This window comes from Cervus canadensis, chromosome 21, assembly GCF_019320065.1.
Source record: "Cervus canadensis isolate Bull #8, Minnesota chromosome 21, ASM1932006v1, whole genome shotgun sequence".
Classification (NCBI taxonomy): domain Eukaryota; kingdom Metazoa; phylum Chordata; class Mammalia; order Artiodactyla; family Cervidae; genus Cervus; species Cervus canadensis.
This window is the reverse complement of record NC_057406.1, coordinates 21,169,777-21,191,906: the sequence shown is the minus strand read 5'-3', so window position 1 is coordinate 21,191,906 and position 22,130 is coordinate 21,169,777. Positions and strand designations below refer to the sequence as shown.

Here is a 22,130-nt window from a genome sequence, read left to right as displayed (position 1 = left end):
GTAGATGCTGACCTGAGCTGCTGCATGCACTGCCTGGGAGATGGCAGGCCAACACATCGCTTAACTGCTGCAGGCTCCTCCTCTGTAAAATAGGGAGAAAACCTGCCTCCCAGAGGGAGTCGTGAAGAACAAATTAGATAATGCACACAAAATGCTCAGTCTGACGACTGGCACACAGCAGGACCCAATAAGTAAGGGTAGTAATGATGAAGGATGAGGAGGAGGAAGAAGAAATGCACGACGGATGACCACCAGAGCAGCACGCAAACCCCTTTAATTACCTAGACTTATATCACTGAAACATACACATTACCATACGTAAAAGAGATAGCCAGTGGGAGTTTGATGTATGAAGCAGGGCACCCAAAGCTCTGAGACAACCTGGAGGGATGGGGTGGGGAGGGAGGTGGGAAAGGGGGTTGAGGAGAAAGGGGACATATATATGCCTATGCATTCAGTGTATGGCAAAAACCATTATAATATTGTAAAGTAATTATCCTCCAATTAAAATTTTAAAAACAAAGTGAAAAGTGAGAGTGTTAGTCACTTAGTCATGTCTGATTCATTGCGACCCCATGGACTGTAGTCCACCAGGCTTCTCTGTCCATGGAGTTCTCCAGGTAAGGAAACTAGAGTGGGTTGCCATTCCCTTCTCCAGGGGATCTTCCCAACCCAGGGATCGAACCCAGGTCTCCTGTACTGCGGGTGGATTCTCTACTCTCTGAGCCACCAGAGGGGCCCATCGAGATTTTAGAAAGCTCCCAAAATGCAGGTGTTCCATAGTTAAGTCCACAGGCCTGAGTGACCAGTCTGTGCTTCTAGGGGGTTCATACCTAACAAACACAGACTAAGGCCTCATCGCCCTTCCCACCCATACTCCCCAAATTCCAGATCATTAGGCCAGGAGTCCCCAACCTCCAGGATCTAATGCCTGATGATCTGTGGTGGAGCTGAGGTAACAATAATAAAGTCCACAGTTTGAATCATCCCCAAACCATCCCCAAATCACCACCACGCGCCAATTCCCCATCCGTGGAAAAAGTGTCTTCCACAAAACTGGTCCTTGGTGTCAAGAAGATGGGAGACACTGCCTCAGAGACCAGGCTGAACTGTATACTTTCACTAAGAAGAAAAGATGGATCAAGCAAGTTAGCAGAGCAAATAACACATCGGTGGTACTATTTTGATGCAGAAGGCACTGTCTCAAGCACACAGCAGCCCTCATTTCTAATCAGAGGACGATATGGACACACGTCATTTCTGCCTGTTCACGCAGGCGCAGCCTGAGATGCCCCCAGAGAGCCACACTTCTTAGGCTGGTTTCTGTATGTTCAGAAATCAATGAAAATGTGTTTGTTTTTCAACAGGCTCCCATTCTAACTTCTAACTACTTCAGTCTTTCTCTCCCCAAATACTAGGTTTGGCAGCCAATGGTCTTTATGCCAGGTCCCTCCTGGCGTGGGAACCCGGCGTCGACTTACACTCATTCTATTCAATAAATCCACACAGAGCTTGGTTTCTTACACACGTCTCATAACAAATATGGCAGTGAGGGCCTCTGCCAGGAAATCAACACTAGTGCTTTTCCTAAAGTAGCATTCACAAAGACAAAATACATTGTTTATACACCCCATGTCCCAAGGGGCTTTGTTTGATACCGATTCACTCTGCTGGGAGTGTCACACCAAAAAGCAACTTTTCAGTATCCATAACAGAGCGTGTAGGCTCTACGAAGCTGGTCCCAAACACGCCCCCTCCCCACCTGCCTCCAACCTGCCTCAGCGTGAGTTAACGCAGGTCAACGTGGCTGCTCAGAATCTGTTTTACTGCCAGCTTCCCTAGGAAGTTCTAGAAACTGGGCTGTTTTTTCCCTTGACTTACCTATGCTAAAGAGGTAAGCTACTTCTCTAGGACTAGCTGCTGTGTTTTCAGCTGATGCTCTTTGAAACACAGAGCCTCACTATGTATAAATTAAGGTGTATGTTTGAGCCTAAGGTTCCCCTCCAGGATTTCTCAGAAAAGGTCCAGCGAACAGGCCCAGAGCCCTCAACCCAAAGCAAAATAACCAGCTCCTCACATACAAAAAAAAAGTACCACTGCACCCCATCATTGGGGATATATCCAAAACTCAAAGTGGAATCGCAAGAGTCATTTATTTGTACACCCATGTTTATCGCAGCCTCATTCACAACAGCCTGAGATGGAAGTAACACAGATGTCCTTCAACAGATGAATGAATTTAAGAAAATATGGCATATACATAAAATGCAATGCTGTGTGTGGCAGTCGCTCAGTCGTGTCCGACTCTTTGCGACCCCATGGACTGTAGCCTGCCAGGCTCCTGTCCATGGAACTAATTCTCCAGGAAAGAATACTGAAGTGGGTTGCCATGCCTTTCTCCAAGGGATCTTCCCGATGCAGGAATCGAACCTAGTTCTCCTGCACTACAGGCAGATTCTTTACCATTTGAGCCACCAGGGAAGGCAAAATGGAATGCAAAGCAGCCTTGAAAAAAAGGAAACCCTGTCCCATGCTACAATATGGACAAGCCTCCAGGCCATTCTAAGTGAAATACAGTATAATTCTACTCATATGAACTATTTAAAGGAGACAAAAATCACAGAAACAGAAAATAGGAAGGTGGTGACTGAGGGCTAGGAGGAGAGGAGAGGGGAAATTAGTGTTGAGTGGATATAGAGTTTCAGTGTTGCAAGACAGAAAAGTTCTAGAGATCAGTTGCACAACAATGGGAAGAGACTTAACATGACTGAACTGCACCCTCAACAATGGTTTAGAGGGTAAACTTAATGTTACATGCTTTTCACCACAATACAGAGAAAAGCTATTGTGGTAGATGGTGGTGCAAAGACAAGCCCATCAAGCCCTTCTTCCCTCATCCCCCACTCCTACTCCTTCCTCTTCTCACATCTAACAATATACCCTCTCGACCCAGGGCTCCCCCACACACCGTCTTACTTGGCACAGACCTCCATGCCCTCATACCAGCTGGCTTGTGATTAAAATGGACCAAGTTAGGAAGTGCCAGAGAGCACACAGCCTATTGTATCGAATTTCTTTGGCCTTTTATAGGGACGAACCCGTGAACCCAGCCAGTACGGGGCAGGGGCTTGAAAACCAAGAGGCCTGCATTGCTCTGCCTCGGACATGGATCAGCTGAAGCAAACCATTTAGCCGTGTGGGCCTCTTTGCTATAAAAGACGCTGGCCCAGGTGATCTTTATAGCCTCTCAGCTCCAAGTCTCTAATTAATTCAATTGCTAAAGAACCCAGAGAGAACTTTAGAAGTCTCCTCAGCTGGACCTTCTCCAGTGATTCCTCAAGCCCCTTTATCTTTTACTCAACTCCATGTTTTTGCTTATTTTAGACACAAAAGCAGTTTTTGAAAATGTTACCAAAATAAGAAAAATTATAAGGTCAAAATTCTACTGATAATAATTTTTGGACCAACACCCTAGGGAGTGCCCCAGGCCTCCCTGAGTCAGCAGAGTGACCCTACAACCACTTCACGCCAGCTTGTGGATGCAGCGTTAAGTCACTCCGGGCACACAGGATAGAGAGGAAGGGGCCCTGACCACCTTCCATGCCTCACTGCAAGTCAGCCAACGTGACTGACACATCCATCTAAGCCAGAAGCCAAGGTGGGCAGAAGACACAAAAAGATAGTCACCACTCAACCCAAGGAGCTCAGGGTCCAGAGGGGAGTCTCTTAGAGAGTAAGAAAATAGAGAATTCATTCCACTAAGAAAGCCAACCCATGCAGAGGGCAGAGAAAGCGAGAGGATCAGGGAAGTTATCCGACTGTCTTCTATCGTATTCTGGAAGCCCTCCCTGAAAGGGCTGGGTCTGCTGGGTCATAACTGCTTTCCACTACAACTTGGCTGAACTTAGAACTCAACAGGTGACTTGAAGGTGAAGGCTGATGATGGAAAAGACAGCCTCTTCCTTCCTCCCCTGCCTAGCAGTCAGCCACACGATCCCCTGATAAAAAAAAAAAGTCGACTTTTTATATAGTTAGTTCTTACATTTAAACAACCCCAGGGATTTCCCTGGATGTCCAGTGGTTATAAAGACTCCACACTCCCAATGCAGGGGGCACAGATTCCATCCTTGGTCGGGGAAATAAAATCCCTTATGCGACACAGAAAGACCAAAAAAAAAAAAAAAATGCCAAACAAACAAAAGCCCCCAAATGGTCGGGAATGGAAGCATTTAATCTCTTATGATGAGAGTGCCCAGTGCAGACACACAGAGAGGCACAGTCCTGATCTGGGTGACCTTGGGCTGGTCCACCTGTCTTCTGCTGTAAACATGTGTCTGATGACTTCCTAGGGTGCCGGGAAGATGCTTATAAAGTGCAAAGAAAACATGAGAGCCAATATCAGGCACTCATCAGCAACCACCACCACGCAAGCGATACATATAAAGGTGTCACTGACTGACTGATTCAGAAACTTTCACCCTGGAAATTCCACCGAAATCATACACTACTCTTTTTCTAGCAGAACTGACACTGCTCCGAAGTAAACAGAGTACTTCCCCTGTGGCTGCCTCTGGTCGGGCTCCTCTGTGCTCCATCACACCAGCTGCTGAGGAATTTACTTGCCTGCTGACCAGCTGCTCATAGAGGATACGAGCCAGGGAGAAAGATTTCAGGAGCAGACAGGAGAGGTGAGGGAAAACTCTCCACAGAGAGCTTTCCCTGCCACATGTCCTCAGGACATCAGAGCCATGAGCTCATCCTTTAAAGCTCCTGACACTCATTCTCTGCTTCACAGAAAACTTTATTGTTTACTGGACTCTAGAAAAAAAAAAAAATCGCTGTACTAGTGGGTTCCCGGCAAACATTTTTTATCATGCAGTCATTGTACCACATCCCAGGGACTCAGGGAAACACCGCATACAAGCACCAGGACATTTTCAGACGAGCTAGAATAATCCCAGTCCTTGATCTCCAGAGCTTCTTACTGGAACACTGCAAACTAAACAAACTCCATGAGAAAATGCACTTCCCTTGCGTGCGTTTAAACATATGCACGGTCCAAGCAAGCAGTCATAGATCGGTTCCATAAAGGGCAATCCAAATTAAAAGTGATACTTTCACTACTAGGGAAGACCATTGGATCTGTTCTAATTACGGAGAAATACAGAAGTCAAGAAAAGAGGCTTTCGAAAAGAATGGAGAAGGCAAATGATAAGATAGAAAATGATAACACAAACCGTGGCTGCAATTTTTAGGTCACAGTTAAGAGACTGCGCTGTCTGGGTTTGGGATTGGTTCCCTCCGTGTGTGTAAGGAAAGAGTTGCTGTAGTCTTCCACTGAGGTACCATGAGATGAGCTCCTCCTTGGTATTTCTGCCTGCAGCCCCGAGCCCCTCAGAACAGCGGGCTTATGCAGTCTCTTTAGAAGAGCTAGCAAGCCACAAAACGGCTCGCTTTTCGTTGTCTCCTCTCCAAAATCACTCTCCTATAGTTGTTCAAGTTCTCCTGAGGTCAGATTTATTGTCGTTGAGCTAAGTACAATTTACAGATTTAATATCCTACATACACCTCTGTGTTATGAAGTATCAGATAGATTAGGCATACCCAAGGATTTTCCTGAACTCATAGAATCAAATTTATTCAGCAAAAGAAATTAAAGTATCAACCTACCTAAGTTCTTTACTCTGACACCCTCTCCACCGCTGACATACTGCTATCCCCCGATATCTACACAGAAACCCGAAAGTTCCACTAGGAGTTTTTCATGCCAGGCAAAAACAAACCCAACCCACCTTTTCAGTTCACATTAACCCTAATTCAAACCCCCTGGGAAATCGCGCCAGATAAGAAATACTAACACCTGAGTATAATTATGAACCCCCCCCTAATGAGCAAATATGAGAAAATGCTGTTTTCCTCTAAACAGATCCTATGTAAAAGCCATGTTAAAACAGGAGAGATGTTTCTCAAAATGCCCCACGGATGAAGAAAACTGGTTATTTGTTCATTGTCTCTGCAGGGTCCCCTCAATGAACACATTAAATGGGCCAAGCCACAAACAAACTTCAGCAGTTTCAGCTTCTCACTGAAGAAGGATTTTCCATCTGAGCACTGATGGAACAGTGAAACGAAAGTGCACACCGAACGCAGGGAAGGGAAAATTAATTGGGGGGGATGGACAAATCAGTGTGCCTCCTCACGGTGGCAAACTTTACAACAACTTTTTAGAAGCAACAAACCGCAGCACCACTAGCCTTTACAGACATACAGACACGTACAAAAATGCTCACACACACCACTACTTGGAAGATAAGTACTGTGTTTGCAAACATCCTCCACCATCCTGCCTTTACCAGACTGCAAACCTTGGCCAGAGACGGAGATTTCTACTCTTAGCTACCCTCTCTGCACTGTCAAAGTGGGAAGGTCATTCTGCCTGGTCACTTCAATCATTCTCCCTGCATCACAGTTTTCTACTTTGGGGTTGGTCAACGTTCAGATGCCTACGAGAGTAAAATAACCATTCGGCAACTTTATTCACCTTGGTTTTAAAAGAAAAAAAAGAAGAAGAAAGAAAGAAAAGAAAGAAATTCATTGTGCAATGCCCAGGAAAAGCTGACAGCATTACTGTCTCTCCGACAAGCGCTTGCAATTACAATGGGGGGAGGGGGGGGCGGGGGGGAGAGAGACTGACCAGACTCGCGGAACCCTTAAAAAAAAAAAAGATTCCAACCCCAATGGAGCCGGAGAACTTTTTTTTCCTAAGGAGACCACCCCTCGGTAACAAAAGTTACATTTCGATCACATGTTGGGAGTAGGGAGCAGGTTTTTTTTTTTTTTTTTTTTTTAAGCGCACTAATTACCGGGGTGTTTTACAGACCTGAGGACCACTCGGGTTCCTCCAGACCGACTGTGACCGGCATTTCATTGTCAAAAAGCAAAGGAGGTGGGGTGGGGGCGCAGGAGCCAACAGGGGGCTCGGCGGGAGCGGGGGAGCAGCAAGGTTACACTAGAGGGTACGCAGCCGCCGAGAGCTGCATCTCCTTCCCTGGCGCCCCAAATAATTTCCTGCGAACAGAGCGACTGCAACAGCCCCCTCGGATCGGAGGAGCCCGGCACGATCAGCCGGGCCGGTGCAGCTCAAGGCTTTCCACCCCGGAGAGGGAGGGGGAGAAGATCTTTACCTTAATGCTACACTGAGCAGGAGTCTCAGACATGTCTCACAGCGAGAGAGATCAGGAAGTTCTCAGTTTTTTTTCCACTTTCCTTTCCTCTCCCCAACCCAGAAACGCTCCACGGCCAGCCGGACGCGGTCATTTAAGAAGTTTCTTGCAGCATCTCTCCCGGCGGCCGCCCCGGGGGGCCGCGAGCGCGCGGGGCGGGGCGGGGCGGGCCGGGCGCCGGCCGAGTCGCCGCGCGCGGGGCGGCGGGGGCGTGGGAGCGGGCGGCGCGGCGGCGGGGTCTGCAGGTCGCGGCGCGGCGACCCGGGGCGCTAGCCCGGCCGGCCTGCCCCGCTCTCTCCTCCCACCCGGGCCGGCGCCCCCGCCCCCCGCCCTCCCGCCGCTCTCCCTCGCCCTCCCTCTCTCTCTCTCTCTCTCGAATGTTTTCCTTCCTGGAAGAGAGAAACTGAAAGGCAGAACTGAGAAAGCTCTTTGCTCATTGATCTTGAGAGTTTCAGTGCAGAAACTGACGTGAATTCCCAGCACTGAGCTCTGCCTCTTAAAGGAGCCACCAGGAAATAAAAGCTCGGGTTACAGCCCGGCATCGGGAAATAAAAGCCGCGCGGGGGAGGGGGGAAGAGGCTGGCGCGGCGGTCGGGGGGCGGGGGGCGGTGCGCGAGGCCCCCGGGGCCCGGGCGCGGGGCTGCTAAGCTCCGCTGGGCCGCCGCCGGGCTCGCGCCTCGGGGCCCCAGAACCCTCCGGACAGGATCAACGCCTCCCCCTCCCCTAGTTCCGTCTCTTGGATACATTGAAAGGCACAGGGCTTTTTTTTTCTTTTTTAAATTTTTCCTCCGCCCCCCGCCCCGAGCCGAGCGCAGACGCAATGAAAATAATTATATAGGAAGGGACATTCCGGTAAGGACGCGGAACCCGAAGGAGGAAATAAAACAATAGCCTTTGTTCTGCTTCTCGGCCGCGGCCTCTTTAAGAGAATCCACCAGGAAATGGGAGATCGGGTTACAGCCCGCACCGGGGAAAAGGGGCGAGCGGGCGAGCGGCGGAGCGCGACGCCGCCGGAGACAAAGCGGGGCTGCTTCCCGCAGACGCCCGCCCGGCCGCGGGGGGGAATTCCCCGCCAAGGTGGGCGCCCCGAAAACGCTAGGCGCGCAGGCGCGCGCCCGCCCGGCCGGGAATGCGGGCGCTGCCCGGCCGAGCACGCGTCCTGGAGAAGGGAAGGCTGCTGGGCAGTTATCAAAGGCGATTGAGTTCCTTTTCCTGACCACCACCACCCCCAGCCACCCTTCCTCCCTCTTTCGAAATCCGCTGTCCTTTTAAAGCAATAGCGGCCGCTACCAACCGACGTAGGTGACTCGACTACAAAGTTGACAGGACGGGTTCCTGGAGATAATACCCTTCCCGGGACCGCTTCTCCGAAGCAGTCACTGGCGGATGGGACGACCCCAGGGATCCTGCCGGGAGGGTGGGAGGAATATTTGGCTGGGAAAACAATTGAGAGGAGGTTAAAGCCGGTCGGGCAGAAGGTTCTATCCTTGAGTACGTGTTGTCTGATCACTGTTATTTTTATTGTTGTTTATAGTCTCTGAAAATGCTCCGACGCGTCCGCCGCAGAAGTGGACACATTATTAATTATATGTAAATTCTAAACCCTGCTAATACTTTAGGCATTAACGTATCGATGTGTATTAAATTATGAATATGTAGACCACGACTCATTTCCCAGATCCTCCCCATTTTCCTACCCACTTCCCTTCATCTCACCACGTGATAAATCGTGTGCAGACTTTTTTACACGCTCGTTCGAAGAACACTCTGAACCAGGATTTATTTAAGGGGTTGGAATGGGAAAGCCCTGTTTCTGGGAAGGTGGCAATAATGGGATAGTGTGAGTCTCCGAGGACCTCAGCAGTCCTTGTCACCTGCTAGTCCTATTCTCCCCGGGAGGGCTCACATCCACACCAACTCCTCTGTCTTGAACCACCTGCTGCCCCCTATCCCAATCCACACACACGTATCTGCCTTAGATCCCATGGCTGGTGTTGCTGGCATTGGTTTTGATGTCTCATTGCTGGGTTAAATCCTATGAACCTCTACATCCCTTACTTACCAGTATGATATTTGGCAGCTCACGTTCTCAGCTTGGGTAAAATGGGCTGGTTGGGGGGGAAATAGTACCTATCTCTTAAGATTCCTGTGAATGTTAAATGAGCAGATATATACGAAGTGATTGTCTGAGTGCTTGCTACATATTTTACCTGCTTAATGTTAGCTACAATTATTTAACCTCAGGACCGAATTAACTCAACTTTATTCTCTCTCCTAACCTTCTCCAGGTGACTCACAAAAGTGGTCGTTTAAATGAGTGTGTGTGGTCCAAAGCAAAATATAGCAGTAGCTGCTGTGGCAAATGTCCCATTTATCCAGGGGCTGGTGATCTCTTTCTAGAAAGCTCCTGATAGTAAATATTTTAGGCTTTGTGCCCCAAGAGACAAAATTTAGATTTTGTAGATACTTATATAACAATAGAGGAAACAAATATCCAATTTTTTTATTGACAAAATATAAGGTGTAATAATAAGAGTTGTAATACAAGTCTAACAGGAATGGAACTCTTTTTCAGAGGGATAACATTTCACTAAGTTAAACATCAGTTTGAAGTAAATGTTCTCTATCATCACAATTGATTGCAAAGGTTTATCTGTTAATGCGGATCTCCCATGAGATTTTACTTATTTCATTTGGAAATATCTTTTCACCCAGATAGGATACTGCCAAATACATCAATCCATGAGCATATGGTTTTACTTGAGCATATTTATTGCTTATAAGGCAGTTATACAATTTTATTGGAATCCTATAAATTCTCTTGATATTTCCCCTTTAGTATGCCATTACATTGCAGGTTAATCATTTCCAATTGAAAATTAGGTGGAAATGCCTCAATTGCACAGTGAAGTGGATTTTAAATATGAAAATGTCCTTTTCACTTGTGTCAAAATCCAAAACCACTGTTGGAACTGTAGTTTGAGCTCAGAAAAATAGAACTGCTGCAAATTTGTGTTAAAATGGAGGTCTTGCTTCATGTTTTAACTTTTTAAAAATTTGTTTTAACTGAAGTGTATAAAGCAGCTTGATATTATTTGTGATTCAAACAATGTTAATTGTGTCAAAATAATTTAACTGCAGTATAAGCTTCACATATAGCTGTATTTTGCTTTGCAGTTTTAGGTTGAATTCATGAAAAACATTATCAAGTCTATAACAAACTAATTGCCAAACCACTCAGTAATTATGGTTGAAGGAAGTTCTTTTCATTCAAATTCGTTCCCATTCATCAGGTGTTTCTCTGTTCCTTGTTTCCTGATTTCTTTGGGGTAATAAGGTATTTTTTTCATGTTCTATTTAAATTCCTAGATGGTCTTTCTAGTGTTTCTGTTTCTATGCTGAATATAGTGGTTGCTCTAGAAATTACAATTTGTGTCTTTAATTACCACACTCTATCTTCAAATAATATTCTAACTTATGGATAGATAAGAAAACTTACAACAGTATAATTTCATTATTACTCTCCCATCCTTTATGATATTGTCCTATATTTTATTTCTACCTATTATGAAACCCACCATACATTGTGGAGTGGTTGATACTTTTTTCTTAATATTGTAAATATATGTGTGTAATGAAGGTACTAAAATATGTGTCTCTTTTTCATCTGCCTAACTATTTATCCTTTTCAGTACTTTCTTATTCCTTCTTGCAGATCTAGTATTATTTCTTTTTGTCCTCAAGAATCTCTTTGGCATTTCTTAGTGGAGACAGAGTCTTCTCAGTTTTGTCTGTCAGAATGTCTTTAGTTCACATTCAGTTTTGAAGGATAATTTTCAACTGTATATAAAATTTTAGGTTGACAGATTTTTTTTTTTTTCCTTTTGGCACTTTAAACATGTCATTCCATCTCTGTCTCCATTACTTTTGATTAAGATTCATTTGTAGTTCATATTTTAGCTCCCGGTTTGTAATGTCTTTTTTCTCTGGCTGTCTTTAAGATGTGCTCTATAAATTTGGTTTTCAAAATTGTAACTAGGATGTGTCTACATATAGGGGGTTGGTGGTTTTTGTGGGGGTTTTTTGTATTTATTCTTCTTGATGTTGGCAACTATTCTTGGACCTATAAGTTGTTATCTTTCATCAGTTTTGGAAAACTCTCATCTATTAGCTCTTTGAATATTCTTTCTGTCCATTCTTTGTCCTATTCTTTTTTTACTCCAGCTGATGCAAGTGTTAGACCGATTGACATTGTTCCATAGACCCAAATATTCTTTTTTTCTTTTAACTTTCTATTTGGATGCTTTCTATTACTATTTATCTCTTTTCTAAGTTTTATCCTCTGTATCATCCAACTTACTGTTAAGCCTATCTGGTTCTTTACTTCTGACACTGTTTTTTTATTTTTAGCATTTCCATTTTTAATATTCTTCATCATTTCTCTGAAGTTGCCCATATCATTATACATGAGTTCTACTTTTAAGTCCTTTAGCATTTTTGTTATACTGTTACAGTTCTCAAATATAATGTTTTCTTGGTTAACTTCTTTTGGTTTCCTTTCTTGACCATGAGTTACATTTTCTTACTTTTGTGTGTATATTTTTTACTGGACATTTTATATAAAAATACATACATTATATAAAAATACACAGTAGAGAATGAATTAAATAATATTTTCCTCCCAAAAGGGGCATACACATTCTTCTATAAGGCTATCAGAATTGGAGCTGAGTTGATACAATTTATAGTCGAGCCAGATGTGGGCTTTGTTGTAATTTTGCAGTTTGATTCAGGCAGGATCAGAACTTTTCTTAGAAACAAATACTGTCTGAGTACTGTTATCTCAGCTGTTCTGCCTTGCTTGGTGTCTTCATTATCTTTCAAGCTTTGAGTAAGTGCTCCCTTCTCTCTGCCCTGACCTTCAATTGTGTCAGCTGAAGGCCTGGAGTGCCGTGGGTTTTCTCTCAGTTCTCCCACCCTCTACAAGTCTTTCTTAACTGAAAGTCCAAAGTGTCTCTGAAAGTGTCTCTCAGCTCTTTTCACTGCCCTTCTGTTTGTGGTCCCACCCCAGTAGTTAATGAAAATCAGTGGGAAAGAATTGTGAAATAGTATAATTTCGCTCTGGGCCTGTGATTCCTCTGGATTCTACTCTGATACATCAGCCTACACACTGCCATTAAAATTTGTTAAAAGTTAGGCTGATTTCTCCTTGCCATCATCTGTGGTGGGGTCCTCTTGTCTATAATTCAATCAACGGTGAGAACCAATGCGGATCTTTTCTTTCATTTGAAGAACTGTTGTTTTCTGAAATTTAATTCACTGAGGTTTCTTTGTGCTCTCATCTTTCTGATTTTTTTTTTCTTTTTTGGTAATTATGTAGACTATGTAATTTGTTTGGGGTGTTAGGGAATGAATTACGGTCTCTTGTGACTTTCTACATACAAACTGGAAGAGGGACCTGAATCTTTATCCTACAAAAGAGTGATGAGGAGGGGGGAGAAGTGGGGGAAGAATGAATAGTTAAGAACATGTGGAAGTAGATGTGCTTAATTTAAAAACATTATTATAATATAGTTATATTTTTACAATGAAAAATAATAACATTTTTAAAACATAGACTACAAAAAGAAACACCGTTCACGTATCTCTGCCACACCAGCATTCCTTAACCCATGGACATGCTTCTTTAAAAGGGTTCTGTCATAACTAGTGGGGTGGGAAAGAAGAGGAGAAATGTTTATGCTTATCCAAATAAGACAATGTTTTTTAAACCTTAAGAGTCCCTGCCAGGGATTTCCCTGGTGGTCCAGTGGCCAAGACTCCCTGCTCCCAATGCAGGAAGGCCAGGGAACTAAGATCCCACATGCCATGCAGTCTGGCCAAAAAATAATAATAAATTTTTTTTCAGTTGTTTAAAACAAAGTCACTGTGCAAAATGATCAGCTTCCCATAGACCCATCCAGCCATTTATATTTTTAGCATTTTTCAGTCCTCTGTCACGTCTTTCCCCATCTAACCTTCAAACTATTGTATTCCATATGCCTTCTCCCCATGGCGTCCTCATCTCTCTTACTAATGCCACCATATTATCAAGCTCCAAGTTAATGAACCTCAAAATAATTTTTGACATGCTGCTCTCTTTTATGCCATAAATATTGCCTCTTCCCAAATCTGTTTCATTTTACAGATTCTTAATCTTTCCAGAAGTAGCAACTCTTCAGGTTGGATTATCACCACTCCCCTTTTTTCAACACCTAACTTCTACAGTTCATCTGTAATCACTAGTGAATCTTCTGTCTCTGCTCAGATCTCTTAGTTCATTACCCATTTCTATCCTCAGGCCTTGTCCCATATTACTCAAAACTCCACCCACACACACAAGCTATGAAACTATTTGTTTTCCATCAAGTAGTACTTGAAGATCACCTCTTTCATAAATCCATCTCACACTGCATAGATGGGAGGTATCCAAAAGATAAGGAGTCAGAATGCTGGAGTGGATTTGTTTTGTTTTGTGAGAACTGTGCAGCTGTCCCCTAAATGACTTGGGAGGGTTCAGAAGACACTCCCTTCCATGAGGCTTTAAGTATTGCATTGTTGAAGCAAACACCAGCATCCCTGTGGAGTTCTGTAGTAGTCTTTCTCTGTGAGCCACAGAATTCACTAACAATGGTGAGATACTGGAGTGACAGGTGATAAGTCACATGGCTTAACTATCTTTGTTGTTGTTGTTCAGTCACTTAGTCCTATCTGACTCTTTATGACCACATGGACTGCAGCACACGAGGCTTCCTTGTCCTTCACTGTCTCCCAGAGTTTGCTCAAACTCCTGTCCATTGAATTGGTGATGCCATCCAACCATCTCATCCTCTGTCATCCCCTTCTCCTGCCTTCAGTCTTTCCTAGCATCAGGGTCTTTTCCAGTGAGTTGGCTCCTCACATCAGGTGGCCAAAGTATTGGAGTTTCAGCTCCAGCATCCTTCCAATGAATATTCAGGGTTGATTTCCTTTAGGACGGACTGGTTTGATGTCCTTGCTGTCCAAGAATCTTCTCTAGCACCACAGTTTGAAAGCATCAATTCTTGGGCACTTGGCCTTCTTTATGGTTCAACTCTTCCATCCATACATGACTACTGGAAAACCCATAGCTTTGACTAGATGGACCTATGTCAGCAAAGTGATGTCTATGCTTTTTAATACACTATCTAGGTTTGTCATAGCTTTTCTTCCAAGGAGCAAGCATCTTTTAATTTCATGGCTATAGTCACCATTTGTAGTGATTTTGGAGCCCAAGAAAATGAAATCTGTCATTATATCCATTTTCCCCCCATGTATTTGCCATGAAGTGATGAAACTAGATGCCATGATCTTCATTTTTTGATTGTTGAGTTTTAAACCAGCTTTTTCACTCTTCTCTTTCAACTTCATCAGGAGGCTCTTTAGTTCCTCTTCACTTTCTGCCATGAGGGTGGTGTCACCTACCAGAAAAAAAGAGAACATGGTTGTCATAATGGACAGCAGAACTAAGCAGGTCATCAGAATGGTTTGATCTTTGGTACTGGCTAATTTATTGTGATCTCCCTTGTACTAAAATAAATAGACATCCTAATAAAATCTTACTTGGTTTGTATACAGAAAAAAGCTCTAGGTCTAGAGTCAAAAATTGTGATTTGTGTCCCAGTAACAGACAGTGCTGGGTCCCTGACTTATTCCCAGACTTGATTCGGTCCACACTGAGTAGATACAGAGCCCCTTAAATTAAGGCGAAGCAGCTCTCCTTAAGAAAGAAACCTACTACACTGCCCAAAAATATGTACTATAAGCCTCTACGAAGCACTTGTGGCCACTTACCAGTATGGTTGAGCATTAGGGAAGGAGAAACAACCAGAATTGGGGGCAGTTACTGCACACTGGCTCTGAGTTAACACTGAGTCCTATAAACTCAATAAGTGGAGTTTTGGCTTGAGCTCAATTCATAGTGGGCTTGGTAGATACCCAAACCCGCTCCATGATTATTTTCCCAGTTCTGAAATGCATAGTTGGAATTTATATATTCACCAAATGGCAGACTCCCCATGTTGTTCCCCAAATTATGAAGTGAGGGATTTATGATAAAAAAGACCAGAATGTGTATACAGACACCAACACAGCATTATAAAGAAATTATCCTCCAATTAAAAACAAAAGGCCAGAAAAAAAAATGTTCCTAGAATGACTTTTTCTTGCCAAAATAACAAACTAAAGGTAATAGCAATCTTGGAGGAATTACAGAGATTGGGGCCACAATAAAAGTCTTAGAGAATGGAGAAGTGATTTCTACTACGTTCCCCTTCATTTCACCTATTGGCCTGTGAATGAGAGACAGGTCTTTGTGAATGCTGGTGGGTTATGGTGAACTTAATCAGGTCATGATTCCAAATGCATCTGCTTTTGCAAATGTAGTTTCTTTTTTGGAGCACATCAGTACCATCCTTGGTACCCATTATGCAGCACTTGACCTGGTGAATACTTTTTCTCTTACCTCTCATAGTAAAGACGACAAAGCGTAGTTAGCTTTCACCTGGTAGGGGTGACAATACACTTCACTGTCCTGTCTCAAGCCTTTATCAACACTACAGCCCTGTATCATCATTTGGTCTGAAAAGACATGAATTGCCTCTTCATTCCACAAAATATCACTTTGGTTTATTATGGTAGTGACAGCATATGAACTGGACATGATTAGCAGGAAGTAGCAACTATTCAGAGGGTGAAAATAAATTTCACAAAAGCTTAGGGGCTTTCTGCCCTGTTGACTACCCTCTCTGATCTGGGGCATGGTCATGATATCTCTATTAGGGGAAAGAATAAGCTGCTGGATCTAACCCTTCCCACTCCAGAGAAAAGCACTACTTTTACTGGCTTCCAGTTTTCAGTGGGACCCAGTGTAAAAGAAGACTCTGCAACAGACCCATGCTGTGTGGCTGCTCCTCTGCCCCTTGTGCCCTTTGATCCAGAAGACCCACTGAAATTTGAAAGACTCATGACCAAACCCAGGAAACCATTGGGCTGGGCACACACAGCAGGGCTCCAATGTGAGTGGAAGTATATACAGGTTTGGGCACAAATAGGTCCTAAAGGCACAAGGAAGTTGCCTGAGCTACTGGCTCAGATTCCTATTGTTCTTACTCCTGTTAAACTGCCTCCTGTTTCTCAACCCACACCTACAGCCTCACTGGAAGTTCTCTGTGTCCACTATGCTAAGGAAGACAAAGTTCAGGCCTGTTGGCGGGTGGTTTTCAGCCAACATGCTGGCATCAGCTGAGAGTGGACAACTGTGGCCATGCTGCCCCACTCTGGAGTGGCTCTAAAGGATAGTGGTCACAAAAAACCTCTCCAGTGGTCAGAACTGGAAATGGACTTAACGTTTTTTGTCTGCCAAGCTTCGGGAAAAATCATGGATTGTGGACTTACAAATGCCCTCTTCATCCTCAGAGTATTCCCTGTAGCATTACTTCTGGACAGGAAGTTGACTCTGTATCAAGTAAATGGCACCAACCTAATAGCTCAGCAGTAAAGAATCCACCTACAACTCAGGAGACCCAGGAGACACGAGTTTGATCCCTGAGTCAGGAAGATCCCCCTGGAGGAGGAAATGGCAACCTATTCCAGTATTCTTGCCTGGAGAATCCCCTGGACAGAGGAGCCTGACGGGCTACAGTCCATGAGGTTGCAGAGTCAGACAAGACTGACTGACTGAGCATGCACGCACATGACAGCAATGGGCTTGAGCTTACGGAATTCACTGAGCAATGATGTTCCCCATCACTTTGAAGCAATTAGCTTGCTAGGATAATGAGATGGCCCTTTGAAGACTCAGTTGTGGTTCAGCTGGGTGGCACCACTGTGCAAGGGTGGAGTAGATTCTTCCAGTATACATGCACTGAGCAAGCAGCCACCATCTGGTGCTTCTTCTCTCCATTCCAAGAATCAAGCAGTAGAAATGGAACTGACTGCTTTCATTCTGAACTCCAGAGGTCCACTAGTAAAAATGATGCTTCCTATCCTCTGAATGGTGTGCTCTGTTGGTTTAGAGGTCTTGGTTCACAAGGAAGTGTGTTTTTACCATAGACATACCAGTGCTTCTACCAAAGTGGAAGCTGAGACTGTAACCTGGACAGTTGGAGTTTCTCATGCCACTGAACCAACCAGCAGGAGAAAAATAAATGGGCTTAATATATTAGCTAGTGTGACTGATCCTCATCCTCAAGGGGAAACTGGGTTGCTGCCACACAAAAATGGGAGCAGGGTGGAGTAACAACGGATCCTCTGGGAATACCTCTTCATATTCACATGCACCGTGGAAAAAGTTGACAGAAAACTGTGTGTTCTCGGTCTTGTCTGACTCTTTGCAACCTCATGGACTGTAGCCTGCCAGGGTCCTCTGTCCATGGGATTCTCCAGACAAGAATACTGGAGTGGGTTGCCATTTCTTCCTCCAGAGGATCTTCTCAATACAGGGATCGAACCCGTGTGTCTTGTGTCTCCTCATTGGCAGGCAGATTCTTTATCACTGAGCACCTGGGAAGCCTGATAGAAAACAACAACCCAATACAGCAGGACTGCAAATGCTACAGATCCCTTGGGAATTAAAATTTGGGTGATGCCCCCAGGAAAGCTGAGGTGCTTCCTGAGTGTAGAGAATACTAACTGGATAGTGGGGAAAGGAGATTTACAAATATTAATGATCAGGTGACCAATTGCAGAAATGAGCATGGTAGTATTGAGTGTATTTTCTCTTTGATAGGAATGTGTGGAGGTGAGGGGAGCTGTTGCCTGTATCTGCAAGACACACACACATGGCTTATTTGTTTCTTTTTTCCTCTCCCATTCCTCTACCATCTACCATCTAACCATCTAACAATATTAACTTAACACCTTAGTATTTAAATTACAGGATACTAAAGGACGAGTGAAATCCTGCTGTAGGACTGAGTATCACTGAAAAGCGGATCTCGTGTATGGATCATCTGGGGGAGATGACAAGTGTCTTTGCAGTTGTGTGAGGGTAGTTACATCTTAAGTGGGAACATGATTTTGCTATTATCCATATTTAGAAGTGGTTAAAAGAAGATGCACAGCTGCCAGATTAAGAAACAGTGGACTACTCTAAAGGGTGCTATTTTCCAGAATCCCCTTTCCCTCTGGTTCTGAATTAGTGTTGGCTGTAACAACGCCTGCAGGAAACTGGAAGGCAGGGTGGAAGTCATGGTCACAGTTTTCAGAGGTTTGTTGCAGTCAGATGTGGTGATGGTTAGGTTCAGAGGTCACCACAGGACTGCAGTGAGTCCGTGCTCTTGAATTCCATGACCAGCCTACAGATTGCTCCACAAGCACACTTTCAGAGGCTAACTTGGGCATCTGAATATGATTGATCTCTTGGATTTCTCTGCAAACCTCAACTTGTCCGCCTGCACCAGTGTTTCCAGCTGATTGATCATTGACTGCTTACCGGTATAATCACGTAGGAAAAGATTGATAAATGCTTGATTTTTTTTCCCCCTTTACTTACCTGTTCTCAACATAATGAATGGTTCTCTATCGTCTTCCCAAGGTGACCTACTAGCCTCTCTCTGCCCACGTATCTAAACTCTCGGATTTAAACACATCTGGCCTGTTTAAATGCACTGCAATTAGGTCCTAATTGTTTATCCTTGGCCATCTATCAAATTCTAATATATAACAGTTTCATTATCATTTACTGCAGAGTATTCTAAAATTCCATTATCATTTCTCCTTTCACATGTGCATTATTTTCAACTGTAGTTTCTTTTTCATTTTTCAAAAGCATGGAATTTTTATACTTAATTTATTTTTTATTGATATCTTAATTGCATTCCAGTTAAAAGATGGTCATTGCTTGATGCTGATATTTGGAATTTGTTGAGATGATTTATGTCCAGGTACAGTGGACTACAAATTTTTTCTATAAAAAGTCATAGAGGAACTACTTTAAGCTTTGTGAGGCATAGTCTGTCTTCACCTTATCAAGTTTTACTTTTATAATCTGATACTGTTGTAGCAGGTGCACATAAGTTTAGAATTTTTATATCTTCCTGGTGAATTGGGCTTTTAAAAAACTATTATGTGTCCCCCTTTATATTAATACTTAATAATTCTTTGCCACTGATCATAGCAAACACCCTCTTCCAACAACACAAGAGAAAACTCTAAACATGGACATCACCAGATGGTTAATACCGAAATCAAACTGATTATATTCTTTGCAGCCAAAGATGGAGAAGCTCTATACAGTCAGCAAAAACAAGACTGGGAACTGACTGTGGCTCAGATCATAAACTCCTTATTGCCAAATTCAAACTTCAATTGAAGAAAGTAGGGAAAACCACTAGACCATTCACGTATGACCTAAATCATATTCCTTACGATTATACAGTGGAAGTGAGAAATAGATTTAAGGAATTAGATCTGAGAGTGCCTGGAGAGCTATGGACAGAGGATCATGACATTGTACAGGAGGCAGCAATCAAGACCATCCCCAAGAAAAAGAAATGCAAAAAAGCAAAATGATTGTCTGAGGAGGGAGGCCTTACAAACAGCTCAGAAAAGAAAAGAAGCTAAAGTCAAAGAAGAAAAGGAAAGATATACCCATTTGAAAGCAGAGTCTCAAAGAATAGCAAGGAGAGATAAGAAAGCTTTCCTCAGTGATCAGTGCAAAGAAATAGAGGAAAACAATAGATTGGGAAAGACTAGAGAGCTCTTCAAGAAAATTAGAGATACCAATGGAACATTTAATGCAAAGATGGGCACAATAAAGGACCTAACAGAAGCAGAAGATATTAAGAAAAGGTGGCAAGAATACACAGAACTATACAAAAAAAGATCTTCATGACCCAGAAAAGCATGATGGTGTGATCACTCACTTAGAGCCATACATCCTGGAACTTGAAGTCAAGTGGGCCTTAGGAAGCATCACTGCAAACAAAGCTGGTGGAGGCGATGGATTCCAGTTGAGCTATTTCAAATCCTGAAAGATGATGCTGTGAAAGTGCTGCACTCATTATGCCAACAAATTGGGAAAATTCAGCAGTGGCCACAGGACTGGTAAAGGTCAATTTTCATTCCAATCCCAAAGAAAGGCAATGCCAAAGAATGCTCAAACTACTGCACAATTGCATTCATCTCACACGCTAGCAAAATAATGCTCAAAATTCTCCAAGTTAGGCTTCAACAGTATGTGAACCGTGAACTTTTGGATGTTCAAGCTGGACTTAGAAAAGGCAGAGGAACCAGAGATCAAATTGCCAACATCTGCTGGATCATCAAAAAAGCAAGAGAGTTCCAGAAAACCATCTATTTCTGCTTTATGGACTATGCCAAAGCCTTTGACTGTGTGGATCACCATAAACTGGAAAATTCTTCAAGTGATGGGAATACCAGACCACCTTACCTGCCTCCTGAGAAATCTGTATGCAGGTCAGGAAGCAACAGTTAGAACTGGACATGGAACAACAGACTGGTTCCAAATCAGGAAGGGAGTATGTCAAGGCTGTATATTGTCACCCTGCTTATTTAACTTATATGCAGAGTACCTTGTGGGAAATGCCGGGCTGGACGAAGCACAAGCTGGAATCAAGATTGCCGGGAGAAATATCAATAACCTCAGATATGCAGATGACCCCACTCTTATGGCAGAAAGCAAAGAAGAACAAAACAGCCTCTTGATGAAAGTGAAAGAGGAGAGTGAAAAAGTTGGCTTTAAGCTCAACAGTCAGAAAACTAAGATCATGGCATCTGGTCTCATCACTTTGTGGCAAACAGATGGGGAAACGATGGAAACAGTGAGAGACTTTTTTGGGCTCCAAAATCACTGCAGATGGTTACTGCAGCCGTGAAATTAAAAGATGCTTGCTCCTTAGAAGAAAAGCTATTATGACCAACCTAGACAGCATATTAAAAAGCAGAGACTTTACTTTGTCCACAAAGGTCCGTCTAGTCAAGGCTATGGTTTTTCCAGTGGTCATGTATGGATGTGAGAGTTGGACTATAAAGAAAGCTGAATGCTGAAGAACTGACGCTCTTGAACTGTGGTTGTGAAGAAGACTCTTGAGAGTCCCTTGGACTGCAAGGAGATCCAACCAGTCCATCCTAAAGGAGATCAGTCCTGGGTGTTCATTGGAGGGACTGATGCTGAAGCTGAAACTCCAATACCTTGGCCACCTGATGTGAAGAACTGACTCATTGGAAAAGACCCTGATGCTGGGAAAGATTGAAAGCAGGAGGAGAAGGGGACGATAGAGGATGAGATGTTTGCATGGCATCACCAACTGGATGGACATGAGTTTGAGCAAGCTCTGGGAGTTGGTGATCGACAGGGGACACCTGCAGTGCTGCAGTCCATGGGGTTGCAAAGACTTGGACATGACGGAGCGACTAAACTGAACTGAATATTTTTTAATCTTAACATCTATTTTTTCTAATAAAAACATAGCCATATCTGTTAAATATTTTCCTGTTTTATCCTTTTTTGCCTTTTTATTTCTAGGCTTTATTCTAACATTTTTGATGGATCTCTTCTAAACATCATATAAGCAGATTTTTAAACCAATCCCTTCTGACATTACCTGTTTTTTTGGTTATGTAGGCATACTCAGTCATGTCTGACCCTTTGCGACCCCATGGACTGTAGCCCACTAGGCTCCTCTGTCCATGAAATTTCCCAGGCAGAATACTGGAGTAGGTTGCCATTTCCTCTTCCACGGGCTTCCTTCTTGAGCCAGGGACCGAACCTGAGTCTCTTATGTCTCCTCTTGGCAGGTGAATTCTTTGCCACTGTGCCACCTGGGAAGCCCTGTTTTTTTACTTATGAATATACTTCATTTGTGTATTGTAATTATAGATTTCTCT

General features: G+C 43.7%; 1 protein-coding gene across 2 annotated transcripts in view; it reads right to left on the bottom strand.

The window, feature by feature from the left end:
- Positions 1-7,566, bottom strand: part of ETV6 (ETS variant transcription factor 6) — a 276,040-nt gene extending 268,474 nt beyond the window's left edge. Inside the window, exon 1 of one of the 2 annotated variants that reach the window (XM_043440391.1) lies at positions 7,185-7,566. In XM_043440391.1, coding sequence (XP_043296326.1) covers positions 7,185-7,217 — 33 coding nt within the window. In that variant the 5' untranslated portion in view covers positions 7,218-7,566. The remainder of the gene's footprint in view (positions 1-7,184) is intronic. The other variant, XM_043440390.1, reaches the window with a different exon arrangement.
- Between the last annotated feature and the right edge of the window lie 14,564 nt (positions 7,567-22,130).